We start from the raw sequence: 13083 nt of genomic DNA, 5'->3' as shown, positions 1-13083 counted from the left end.
ACTTCTCCGCTGTAGCTGAACCAACCTGAAAGTTGTAGTGGGACATCAGAGAGCAGCAAACTGAAAGACAAAGCAACACAAAGCTCCTCCAGACAGGGGGGACATGTCAATAGTTGATTAATCTTTCAGAGAGGGATGTTTTTTGTTTTTTTTCAAGGTCTCTGGGAAGGGTCAAAGAGGGTGACATCCAGAGATGGAGAATGAGCTGCTTAAATAACAGAAATGTTGGGGTCTTGAATTCTCTGGCAATGAGACATTTGTTCTTTCAGGAGCAAACAGAAGTACTAAACCATTTGCCTTTGCCTAAGATACATAGTGCCATTTATTTATTTTTTATTAAAAGCCCCATTTAGATGAAAAGGACTCCTAAACTGCATTATGATGATGTGTATTTCCATCTGTAGGTGGCACTGTAGTCTCATAATTTGGGCTGAATTCCCTGTTCAGCTCAACATAAAAGTTTGCCTTTTATTCAAACAACAAAGACACTGATTTACAGTAAATTGTTCATTTGAACACACAAGAAAGAAACATAACATTGTTTTTATTAGAATAGATTAATATGATCAGATAGATTAACAGAGTTGTGTTGATCCACTCTAGAGATAAGATATAGCATTTGATCAGCCGCATAGTCAGATTTCAGTTTCATTATCCGATGCAGACAGATGAATACATTCTCCACGGTGTTTTCTCTGAGAAACATCCTGCCAGCTGATGATAAATGATGTGCTGCTCTGGACCCCAGAGGAGGATGATGAGTACAGCATCAGCCTCTTCACCCTCTCTTTCTTCTTCCATCGCTTTTTTCCCCCCTTAAATTCAAAACATGCATCTGCTAGCTGCTGAGCAGAGATGTACTGCATGTTTGCATGTGTTGTGAGGGTGTTTATTTGTAATGAGTGAGGTAGTTTAATAATTTCTACATTCATTTGTGTATCTCTCTTTGTGTCGTTTCCATGGCCAAAGGTATGTGGTAACCTGGACAGTACACCAGATTGTTAAACATCTCATTTCAATATCATTGGCATTCATTTGCTGCTATAATTGCCTTCATTTGTCTGGGAAAGCTTTCCACAAGATTTTGGAACCTAGCTGCAGGGATCTTTTCCCATTCAGCCACAAGAGCATTAGTGAGTTCGGGCACTGAGATAAGGCCTGGCTTGTAGTTGATGTTCCAGTTCATCCCAAAGGTGTTGGATGGGGTTGAGGTCAGGGCTCTGTGCCGGCCAGTCAAGTTCTGTTGTACCAAATTGTCATGTTGAAACAGAAACAATGCTGCCACAAAATTGGAAGCATGCTTTTATCTTAAATATCATTGTGTGCTGTAGCATTAAGAATGATCTTAAGTGTAACCATTGGGCTTAGACCATAAAAACAGCCACAGTTGATAAAAGTGTGTGGACAGGCACAATATGAATCCATTTACTTATTCACCGTAGAGTATACATTTAAAAAAAAAAAAAAAAACGGTTTACAGTACAGAAACTCCCATAATCAGGGATACAGGGATACTATTAGCCTCCATGATCTTTCTAAAAAAAAAAAAAAAAAAAAAAAAAGATACCACAAAAAAAGCCATTTGAACAATTCATCTTCAAACAACCAACACAAACCAGGGTTCTGTATTTGTATTTTTTCAATCAGTGTGGACTCCTTAGGTACATGGAACAATAAAATACTAAATAAACATATTGCTCTTTGTGCTGCCAATGAGCCTCAGTTGCCAGGGGCAAGGTACCCGCTCTCAACTAAGGACACAAGAACCTTTGTCTTTCCTCTAAGTAATAACACATGGTTCTGTGTAGTGTTCTTTGACGTGAATGCATTTTTTAAGGACTTAATAGTGTTGTTAGTCAATAGCAATGACTCAAACATTACTCAGCTGGAACCTTTGGATTTTTGGTCCTCCATCTAATTGCATTTTTAGCCGAGCTAATAGAGTGGCTCTATGGATGGCAGTGTTTGTCAGTCCGCCACTTTATCTTTTCATCTAGCGCCATCATCAGGTCAAGATTTAAATTTGTCCAATATTTTGTGACATTCCCATAATCCTCAGCTGTACTTTGTGTTTAAAGCTAATTAGAGAATATTTGCATGCTAACACGGCAAACTAAGATGGTGAACATTATAAATATTATACCTGCTAAACATCAGCATGCTAGCACTATCATTGTAAGCAAGGTGACATTGCAGCATTTAGTTTAAAGCGCTGCTGTGCCAAAGTCTCCCATAGCCTCACAGCTTCCTCAAAAAGCTGCTGTTAATGGTAATGCTAATAGTTCAGCAGTGGAAATGAGGATATGAGACATTTTTACTAAGAAGCCTAAAAGCCTCAAGACAATTACGATAAAAAAAGAGTGTAAGTCTTTCGGTTTTTGTCACAGAAAGATTTGTCTCTTATTTCCTTAAGAGAGAATTCTGTTAGCAAACCAATTTCATCATAACATATCATTACTATAAATCATCATTACTGCTCATGAATTAAAGTATTGGATTACTAAGTGTCCATAACCAGGAATCACAACAGAATTTCACAAACAGATTGTGTAAGTGTTTGAAGCCACAGTTACATCTCATTAACTTACAAACACCGGGCGAAATTATTCAGCCAGGTTGAGGATTAGCTGCTGTAAAATCACAAGCTTTTCCTGCCTCTTAGCTCCAGCCCTTTCATCTAATACTGTATGTGCTCTCCTCTTTTTTTGTGCTCCACCCTCTGTGTGTTCCCTGTCTCCCCATCCTGTCCTACACCATCCTCCTGATTTTGTCCGTCTGTGTTTTGCGGCTGTCAGCGAGATGAGAGAAAAGGCAAAGCAGGAAGCGAGCGCTCTCTGCGGGGATTTGGCTTCTCATAATGATAACATAGCTGTGATCTTTTTCTGTGGAATCAACACTCTGTTTGTGTTCCCCCCCCTATCTTTACTTACACCCATGGCATTTTTTGCTTTTATTGATGCTGTATTGCCTTTTCATTTTGGATTTCATGGGGTGTGAAATGTCAAACAACGGAATGGGACCCAATGCTCTCCTTTAGCCCTGCTGTTATTTTATCACTAGAAGTGACAGATGCAAAGGCAACATATCCAGTAATGTTTTCTCTGCGGAAAGAAAGGCATCTTGAAGCAGCACAATAAAGGCTTCGCATGTAAAAGGAAGTCAGATAAACCAAGAGAGGAAATTTAAATGTGACAGGGGAGGGGGCAAGCAAACAGGATGATTACCACTGTGCTCACCTACCCATTCACACATTCCTCCTCTTCCCTGCAGCGATTTAGGTTAGTGATAGTGTTTCTCGCTACCCTAGCATGGAAGCAGTGACATTAATGGGCGACAGCGTCTGGTAATGAGTCGTTAAAAAAGGCATTTAGAGCTTTACTGATCTGTTTCCACACCAACTGTCTTGGTGGGGGGGTGTGGCAGCTGGATCCTCTCGATGTTTGGGGGGGGACGAGGAGGAGCAGGGGATGGGTGTAATGGGATTTGAGGAAGTGCTTCTGGGTAGAACTTCAACACACACACACACACACACACACACACACACACTTTTTTAAGTTAATCTTCAAAGCTCTTACATTTGGCAGAAATCCATTGTGACAGTCAGAGAGCAGCGAGCCTGCAGCGATTCTAATTTGTGATTTTTATTTGACTGATTTGCGTCCTCTTCTATGTTTCTTTTCCTCCACCGCCTTTTGTTCTGGACATGGACACAAACAGTCAAGAATGGGGAGATATACTCGCATTGAGAGGAGCCGCTGCGTTGCCGTGACAACCAGGCGTTTGCAAAAATCAGCATGATGCCAACTCTCATCCAGGATCACATATGGGCTTGTGTGGGGAATACAAAGACGCTGGCAGAAGCAAAAAGGCACACATGCTGTGTACTGTATGTGCATGCATGATATTACTTTATTATTGCACCGGTCCATCCATGTGGTTTACACACTGAATGCAATAAACAGAAAATTAGAAATGAAAGATATTGCAAAACAGAGGCACAGAGATAACCAGAGAGAGAAAGATGATGATGATGATAACAGAAATTGGATTTGGGTTAAAGATAGCAAACTGTTATCACTAAACACCAACATCAAAGGCCTCATTGGCAGGGGAAACCATGAAACTTACACAAAAAAAGTTTAATTTCCCAAGTAATCTCCCACCCTGGGGCCCGTGGGTAAAACAAAACTCTGTGAAGTAGATGAATTTAGCTAATCTCTCTCGCACAGCTTCAGGGGATCACAGCGGCACAGAGATAGAAAATTACACTGGTGCCTAGTTTGGCACTTATATTTTATGAAACAGAGACATCTTATTGCTGTGATATATTGAGCATAGATGGTTGAACGTCCCTGCTGCCAAACACAAGAAGAAAAACATGCTTTTACCATCATCCAAGAGGAAAATTAGTCTGAGAGGGTGAAAGACATCTGCATTTACAGGTTAAAAAGTGACTGACAGCTGTCTCCTGCTCAGGTGTTTTCTGTTGTGTGTGTGTGGATGAGAAGAGACATGGCTGATGTTGCATCAAAACACAGTGCTGATACAGCCGACAGGAGGGATGATGGATTCTGTGTGTGTGTGTGTGTGTGTGTGTGAGAGAGAGTGAGAGAGAGAGAGAGAGAGAGAGAGAGAGAGAGAGAGAGAGAGAGAGAGAGGTGATGCTAAACTGCATGTTTTACAAAAGCAATCCAGTTAGGACGTGAAATGATTATTCGAGGAATCGATTAGTCAACCAACAAAATAAAGATATGTTATGGATAACAATGTTGGTCAGTCCACCTTTTTGTTCTAGACTCTCTCAACAACTACTGGATGGATTGCCATGATTTTTTTTCTTTTTTACTTTGTCCATCCATCCATCCATCCATCCATCCATCCATCCATCCATCCATCCATCTTCTGCCTCTTATCCTGGGCTGGGTCACTGTGGCAGCAGGCTAAGCAAGATAGTCCAAACGTCCCTCTCCCCAGGGACATTTTCCAACTCCTGGGGGATCCCAAGGCGTTCCCAGGCCAGATGAGATATATTATCTCCTCAGTGTATTCTAGGTCTACCTCAAGTTCTCCTATCAGTTGGATGTGTCTGGAAAACCTCTAGTGGAAGGCGCCCAGGTGGCCTCGTGATCAGATGCCTGAACCACCTCCACCAAGCTTCTGACCATAGGTGAGGATTGGAACATAAATTGACTGGTAAATCAAAAGCTTTGCCTTCAGGCTCAGCTCCCTCTGCACCACAACGGTATGGTACAAAGCCCGCATTACTGCTGACAGCACACCAATCCGCCTGGCCATCTCACGCTCCATTGTACCCTCATTCATGGACAAGACCCTGAGCTACTTGAACTCCTTCATTTGGGGCAGCAACTCACTCCTAACTAGGGTTGGGCATCGTTTTGATTTTAACAATTCTGATTCCAATTCCGATTTTTCCTGTCGATTGCGGTTTATATCGATTCTCAATTCCAAATTTTTGAGGGGTGGAGTTAAAACAGATCACGTGCATATTTTACAGATAAGAGGAATATTTTTATTTTGGTTCAATGGTGATCTACAGTTTTACCGGGCTTTTTCAATACAAAATAAAGCCACACTTTAGAGCGACCCTTACTGTGCTTCACAGCTGGAACACAATAAGCGCCTGGAAGTATGGTGGCCGCTATGGGAAAAGAAAAACTTGTGTGTGTTGAATTTGGAAGCGATGATCGGATTCAAAACGATTTGAAACTATTCCAATAAAGAAAAGATTCCATTAGAATCGTAATTTTTGGATGCCCAATCCTACTCCCAACCCAGAGGGAGCAATCCACCGTTTTCTTGCAGAGAACCACGGCCTCAGACTTGGAGGAGCTGACTCTCAAACTAACTCGCTTCACACTTGACTGCTGTCAGAACCACACCTGCAAAGAACAGAAAGGTAAATCTAAGGTCCCCAAATCGGACACTGTCCTCTCCCCTAGGTCCCCGCCTTTATCCTGCCGTCGGCTGCCAGGCACCTGACGAGTGGTGTGCCCACAGGGCTGTACTTTGTATTTAGTGCTAATTAACAAATGTTAGCATGCTGAACTCTAAACTAAGATAGTAAGCATGATAAACATGAATATATCTGCTAAACATCAGCATATTAGCTCAAAGCACTGCTGTGCCCATACATCTCGACAGAGCTGCCATGGCTGTAGGCTCTGAAGAAAGTGTCTTGTTAAAGTATACATTAGAAACATTACCCAGGTCCAGCTTCTTAAATAAGTATTTGTTGCTTTTAGTTTGTCTTATGTGATAGTCAACCCTCACATTTTATTACATTTGATAGAAGAAATGTTCAGGAAAATAAATCTGGTGTTTTTTGCTTAACACTGCACTTTGGCGTGATTGCATTTTTTGGGGATCTGATAAATTTAAGGACACACAAAAGCTGGAAAAAGCTGAGCTGACCACTTCTCTCCAGCAGTACAGTCCAACTGCTGAGTGAAGACAAAACGTCCTGGCAGTTGGCTCTGTTATCTGTACTGAATCTGAAATGCTTCTCCTTGGATCAGCTTCAAATATACCATTTTGAAGCAAAGCACTCAGGCAATTTTGTCAACAGCTATAATCAAAATGTGTGTTTTTGGATGAGTTTTTGTCACCATCAGCCAAAATCGTTGCTGTGCTGATTTTATTTCACAGCCAGTTCCTGTTTTGGATGTTTCCTCACAAAGCAGATTATGTTTAACAGTTATACAAACAGGAGCTGCAGCAATAAGAATATAACTGATAAATGGGTAACATCAGAAATGTTTATTCACAGCAGTTTCAACTTTTTTCCTTTAAAAACGTAGGCCTTATTGTTTTGCAAGTCACAAATAAGTCTTTTTTTTAAGATTATTTTTTGGGCATGTTTAGGCCTTTATTGACAGGACAGCTGAAGAAATGAAAGGGGAGAGAGAGGGGGAATGACATGCAGCAAAGGGCCGCAGGTCGGAGTTGAACCCGGGACTGCTGTGTCGAGAAGTAAACCTCTATGTATGGGGGCCCGCTTTACCAACTGAGCTATGAGGGTGCCCACAAATAAGTCTTCAGTGTTGGCTATGAAGGCCAGGTTGGAAACTTTGTGTTGGAGTCCTAAACCTTTCGAGTCATAATGAGTCAGTCACAAAATGTAAAGGGCAACTGCACCCAGTCTAAAATATTCTGCTTGCCCTCTCAGCTTTGCACTATAGAACCGCTCTACATCACAGACCACACCTGACAACACCCAGCTGTGGTGTTCAAGAGATCTATACCTTTTAACCCCTAGAGGCCAGTGCAGCTGTGTTTTTATCATTCCGTTTTCTGTTCATCCGCTGCACTGCATAATCTTTACATCTGAATGTGATAATCTGCTGTATCATCTGTCTTAATGCTGCCAAAGGCTTCCTCATTGTGCAAACTGATTGGTACTCTACTGTTATTTGTGCTTTTTTCTCCTCATTTTCTACCACATATTGTATGTTTTTGGCTAAATGATATCAATGCTCTGATTGCCTGTGGTCTCTTCAACTGCTGTGTTCTGTATTTGCACGAGCATGACTGAGCTAAATACTTCCAGGTGTATTCGTCTAAGAGAAGGTAGTTTATTTTATACTGGAAAAAGATGCAAACTCTTATATCTTGGAAAAACTGTTTATCATCACCATGAGCATCAAAGGGATTTTTAATTTGTCCAAATGCCACAAAACAGACTGGATTATTGAATACTGACATGGTGAAGATAAATACAATCCCGTTCATTCATTTGACTGTGTGAGTAGGCCAGGTGAATTTAGTGACAGTCATTTATCAGCTGAAGAGGTAATTTGCAAATTTGTCTTCATATACTAAACCTAAATAGGCTATACAAGTAATTAACCTGCAGAAAACAAAGTCAAATTCAACTATTCATCAATAATGAATCACGCAGCTGATAGCCTATAGAGAGAAAGTGTGTGTGTGTGTGTGTGTGTGAGAGAGAGAGAGGGAGAGGGAGAGAAGGAGGAGTGTGTGTGTGTGTGTGTGTGTGTGTGTGTGTGTGTGTGTGTGTGTGTGTGTGTGTGTGTGTGAGAGAGAGAGAGAGGGAGAGGGAGAGAGAGAGGAGATGCTTGTGGCATCAGGTTTTTGCAGAGCTCAACACTATTTCAGGATTGGATCGGTGTGTGTGTGTGTGCGTTTGTGTGTGTGTGTGTTTCCATCCCGTGAAGCGTTTATAGTGCCGCACCCTGTCCTCTGTGCGTAAAACCTCCCACGTACATCATCATCATCACACAACACGTTTTATTCTTCCAGCAGCTCGGGACGAGTGGAGGATAACGGTTCACCTCGCGGCAGGTTGGACACAGAGATGGGAGTGGAGCGGTGGCTTCTCTGGCTATGACACGGACACACCGGGCGGCAAGGATGGCTCTAACCAGCCGGGAAATGTTGTGCTTGATCGGAACCGCCTGCCTCTGGCTGCCGTTGTGGGCGGAGGTACGTACGCCTGTCTAATGATTATGATGATGATGGGGTTGATTTTGCTATGTGGCCTGATTTTTTTTTCATCCCTTTTTTTCTTCTGTCCCGTGACAGTCACGCTTTGATGACCTGAGCTGCATTTTTACAATAAAAACTTAGGCTAATTAGGTCGATAATTAGATTGATAAAACTATACCATAATTCAGGGCAATGCAACCAATATTTAAGGACCGGCTTGTGTATGCTTTCATGCTTCACAACAAAACCACCATTTATTTATTCAGGATGAATTTTCAACAAAGCAGGTGCACGTCGGGGCGGTGAAAGAGCACCAAACACCTCTAATCTGTCTTTTAGCCAATTAATGGTGCAATCAAAGCGCATTGTACAATTAAGCGTGCTCACACACACACACACACACACACACACACACACACACACACACACATATGCCTGGTCTCAATCACAACCCTTCCACCCTCCTCCAGTCCCCTCGGCGGGATATCATGAGAGGAACCCGTCGGTGTCTCCTCTCACCCCCCCGCGGTGTAGAGGGAATGAACCCTGTACGGGCTGTTGAAGCTTGTCACAGCATATCGGTCAGCTCAGACATGCTGAAAACTAGTGGAGCAGGTGGGGTTGTCAGGTTTTGGTCGGTCAGAGCGAGTCTCAGCTGGAAGTCAGGTTCAAAAGACATAGCTAATTGGTAAAAGAAAATATCTTATTAATGTCGCAAAACAATCAATCTAATGAATGCTGAATAAATCCATGAATCTTTAAATTCATAATTTTTCTTTTTTCCTCTTTTCTTATGTAGCACTACAGTAGATGTGTGTTAATGTGCAGCATATGAGCTGTGTAGTCTGTGTAGAAGTCATTAGTAGAGAACAGTGATGTGCAGGATTTAATTAGACCCGCTAACACTGGAAGCAGCCATGCAAGTAGCACAAATAGCACACTGCAGGTGAGTTTCAGCTTCTTTTCTTTTACATTTCAACTTCATTAGACAAATCTTTTAATCGTGAGAATCCTGAATGCAGAAGGAGGCTGCATAACATCTTAACAAAACATCAAAGATGTTCACAAGTAAACGCAAAGGAACCACACCAACCAGTCCTATGTAACCTGCAAACTCTGAATCATCTCCAACATCACTTTATTTTATTTTACAGGTCAGAAGTTGTTAGTAGCTCCATGTTAAAACATTAATGGTGTAGTTGTGGGATCAAGTTCCCAACACGGCCCAATCAACCATCAGGGTGTCTTGGGGTCCCATCCAGGACCCTGCATGCCAGTGTTATATATATATATAAACTAAATTGGCATAAATACATAGGTAAACCAAACAGTCCCTAAATTAAAGACAAAATAAGTTGTTTGTCCAACAAACCATTACAAATTATTGTTAAATGATGTGGCAACATGGTTAAGGTTTGGTTAGGTTTAGGGAAAGATGATGGTTAGGGTTCTCTGTAGACAGACATAAAACCTTACCAGCAGCAACCAGTCAAGTGAACACAGTTTTTATCATTTAGGACCAAAAGCTTGGACTAAAACATCACTTTGGTGTCCAGCAGTAATGTGTTTTCACCCAGAGCAGTAATGACTCCTGGTTCTGCATTTCTTCCTGTCTATCTGTACAGTCCCTGCTCCATTGTTTGTTTGTTTGTGTGTGTGTGTGTGTGTGTGTGTGTGTGTGTGTTTTTGCATGGCCAAGCACTGGACGCAGCTGTGAGAGCATCATAACTGATTTGCGCTGTAATCGAGCCGTGTGATTGATGCGACTAGAGATATCAGCGCCCATGTTCACTACCACAGGTCATCTGTTCTTGCTGTAATATCATTAGACTGAGTGGAGGCTTCTGGGAGGTGTTTGCGTGTGTGTGTGTGTGTATGTGTGGGTTGTCAGAGAGAAACAACTAGACAGCAGAACTCACCTGTGTGAAGGTGAAATGTGTTGTATTTCACTGCCCTCACTCCAGTTATTCCTCAGCGGCAGCACCGTGAGCGTGTGTGTGTCCTCTCCTCATCTGCAAGGTGTCCGGCTGTGTAGAGGTGTGACTTGATTTCTGAAAATGAAACCGACACTCCTGTCTGTTACTATTACAAATAAACAAAGTCAAATTCAACTAGTCATCAATGATTAATCACACAGCTGACAGATACAGTAGAGAGAGAAAGTGTGTGTGTGTTTGTGTGTATGTTTACACTGTGCGCTCCCATACCTAGGTGACTAGTTATATGTTTTTCCTTTGACTGGTGCTCCCTGCCGTTAAGGAATAAACTCATCCACAAGCGAGAGTAAATTGTGAAAGTACTCTACAGTTTACAGACTTTTGGTTTCTGGCTTTGACCTGAGAGTTTTTCATATTCAAGAATAGGCAGAAACACGTCCGCCAAGGTGGAAGCATAATCCTGTAATAGAAAATGGTATGAAAGTATTACTGTACTGTTTGTACAAGAATGAGTCAGGTTCCTCCTTTAAGTGGCCGGTTAGAGAGTTAGGATAAGAGTTATGATTGTTTATGTCAAATATACGATGCCCACAACATGAATTTATTAGCACTCAGTAACAGAATAAACAATATGTAATATTCCAAAACTATTTTTGGACACATTTTTTCTATTTGGTTGAGGTAAAAATACTACTGCATACTAGTAGTTGTCTGTACACCTCATGGTTCAGGAGTTATGAGCCAAATTGATAAAGAAATAGTTCAACATTTTCACTTATTTAGATAAGAAGATTGATACCACTCTTATGTTTTATGTACTCTAAATATGAAGCTACCTCCAGGAGATGATTAGCTTAGGTTAGCTTAGGTTAGCAAGACTGGAAACAGGGAATAAGCTACCCTTGCTCTTTTCAAAGGCAACAAAATCTATGAGTAAAAATAAGACTCCAGGAAGTCAAAATTAATGACAAAAAAAAGGCAATTAGGACAATTTGTGAATATATGATGGTGATGAGATTAATGCACATGAAGTAATATGTGTACTGTATAGAAAACATAACATTAACTCAACCAAGTTTGGTTGTATTTGTTGTGATGTTAATCTACCACTATAATTCATTCACATACATTTCTAAAGCTTGTTTTTATTTGAGCATCAGTAAATGCATTTGTCACTAATATTGAGACTTATTTCTCTCCACATACTGTATAAATGACTCTATGTTCCTGGACCCCAGTGCCTCATTTTTTCCACCAAAGTTTCTGAGATATTCTGCTAATTAACAGCAAAAGGAACATAAATCATAACCTCATAACCTCGACAGTCTGTCTTGTTGTTAGTCTGCTCTTGTATCAACAATAGCAAGCATTAGAATTCTGAGATTATCAACTGAAATTCTGGTCTTCTGTCTAACTGGCTGCATCTCTCTACTCGTCTGCAGGTGGTGGCTGAGGACAGTTACTTAAACGAGGTGCAGAACTCAGGTGAGTGGGAGGTGAAACTCTGAACACAGCACACTCATCCTGTCTGTACTCTTACCTATAAATCATAAAAATCTATAAATCCGGCCTCTCCTCCTACACCATCTCTTCCTTTCTGTTCTGTCTGTTTTTTCCTTCCAGTTTAACCCACATTCTGACTCAGACACTTGTGAAACCCCTCTGTTGACGCCTCTTCTCCTCTTTTATTTATCTACCCGCCTCAGCCCTGGTCCCACACTCTGTCTTACCTCTCCTCTTCCCCCTGGCCTGCACCCCTCTGCATTTAATTTCCCTTTTTTCTCTTCTTTCTCTACATCCCTGAGAGGAGTGGAGGCCATGTTGGGGGGTGGGGCGAGGAACTCCTCCTTGTCAGGCTCATTTCCAGAGCTGAAATATCTGTGCTTTAACAGCCGTGCATTGACAATTACATGCATTAAAAACATACCTCGCACCTATCTGCAAAAACCAGCTAAACCAGCCAGATCATGTGGAAACCTCCTCAAGGCTCTCTAAAAAAATTAGCACCTGGATAACAAATACGAGAATTCAGATAATGGTGCCTAAGAAAGCTCTCCTTTGTCAAAGCTCTCCTTTGTCAACATTGTATCTAAAACCAGTTAAACAGTAGAAACAGAGAGGCCATTTTCCCATATTCCACATTTAATATAATGTGTGTGTCTTGTGTAGTAGATGTCATTTCCACACATCACCCACCCCCCATACAGCAAGCCTCCAAGTGTGAACCGTGTCAAATACTCATTGTGGCTGGGAAATGGATTATGGGTAGCAGGGAGACTGAGTGTTCCCATGGCGATGGGCAGAGTACCGTTGTCGTGGCAATGAGGATGGTGTTTAGCGGCGAGTGTTGTGTGTGTGGGTGTGTGTGTGTGTATGCTGCGGGTGTTGAGATGAATACAAGAACATGAATGAGGGATACGCGACGAGGTAGGAAGTGAAATTGATGACCTCAAAACATAAAGAGACAATTTAAGATGTCTTGCTTTTACTGAAGATGGAAATGAGAGAGTGAAAATGTTGCCTGGTTTCGTTATGTAATGCTTTTTTACTTTATTAAAATTTAATCAAGCTGGCTTTTAAAGTTTTATTACCATTACACAGACCGTAAACAAGTTTAAAAATATTTAATAGCAAAACATAGATATTGTGTTATCATTAAAAAAACATCAACGTAAGAACT

The 13083-nt window shown here is 41.4% G+C and overlaps 1 protein-coding gene across 1 annotated transcript in view; it reads left to right on the top strand.

Moving 5' to 3' along the window:
* Nucleotides 1–8073: 8073 nt before the first annotated feature.
* LOC116061114 (neurotrypsin-like) overlaps nucleotides 8074–13083 on the top strand; it is a 35808-nt gene continuing 30798 nt past the window's right edge. Inside the window, exons 1-2 of the mRNA XM_031315030.2 lie at nucleotides 8074–8463; nucleotides 11846–11888. Coding sequence (XP_031170890.1) covers nucleotides 8365–8463; nucleotides 11846–11888 — 142 coding nt within the window. The 5' untranslated portion in view covers nucleotides 8074–8364. The remainder of the gene's footprint in view (nucleotides 8464–11845; nucleotides 11889–13083) is intronic.

Source organism: Sander lucioperca, chromosome 22 (assembly GCF_008315115.2).
Source record: "Sander lucioperca isolate FBNREF2018 chromosome 22, SLUC_FBN_1.2, whole genome shotgun sequence".
In the NCBI taxonomy this organism is placed as follows: Eukaryota; Metazoa; Chordata; class Actinopteri; order Perciformes; family Percidae; genus Sander; species Sander lucioperca.
This window is presented reverse-complemented; position numbering and strand designations above follow the sequence as displayed.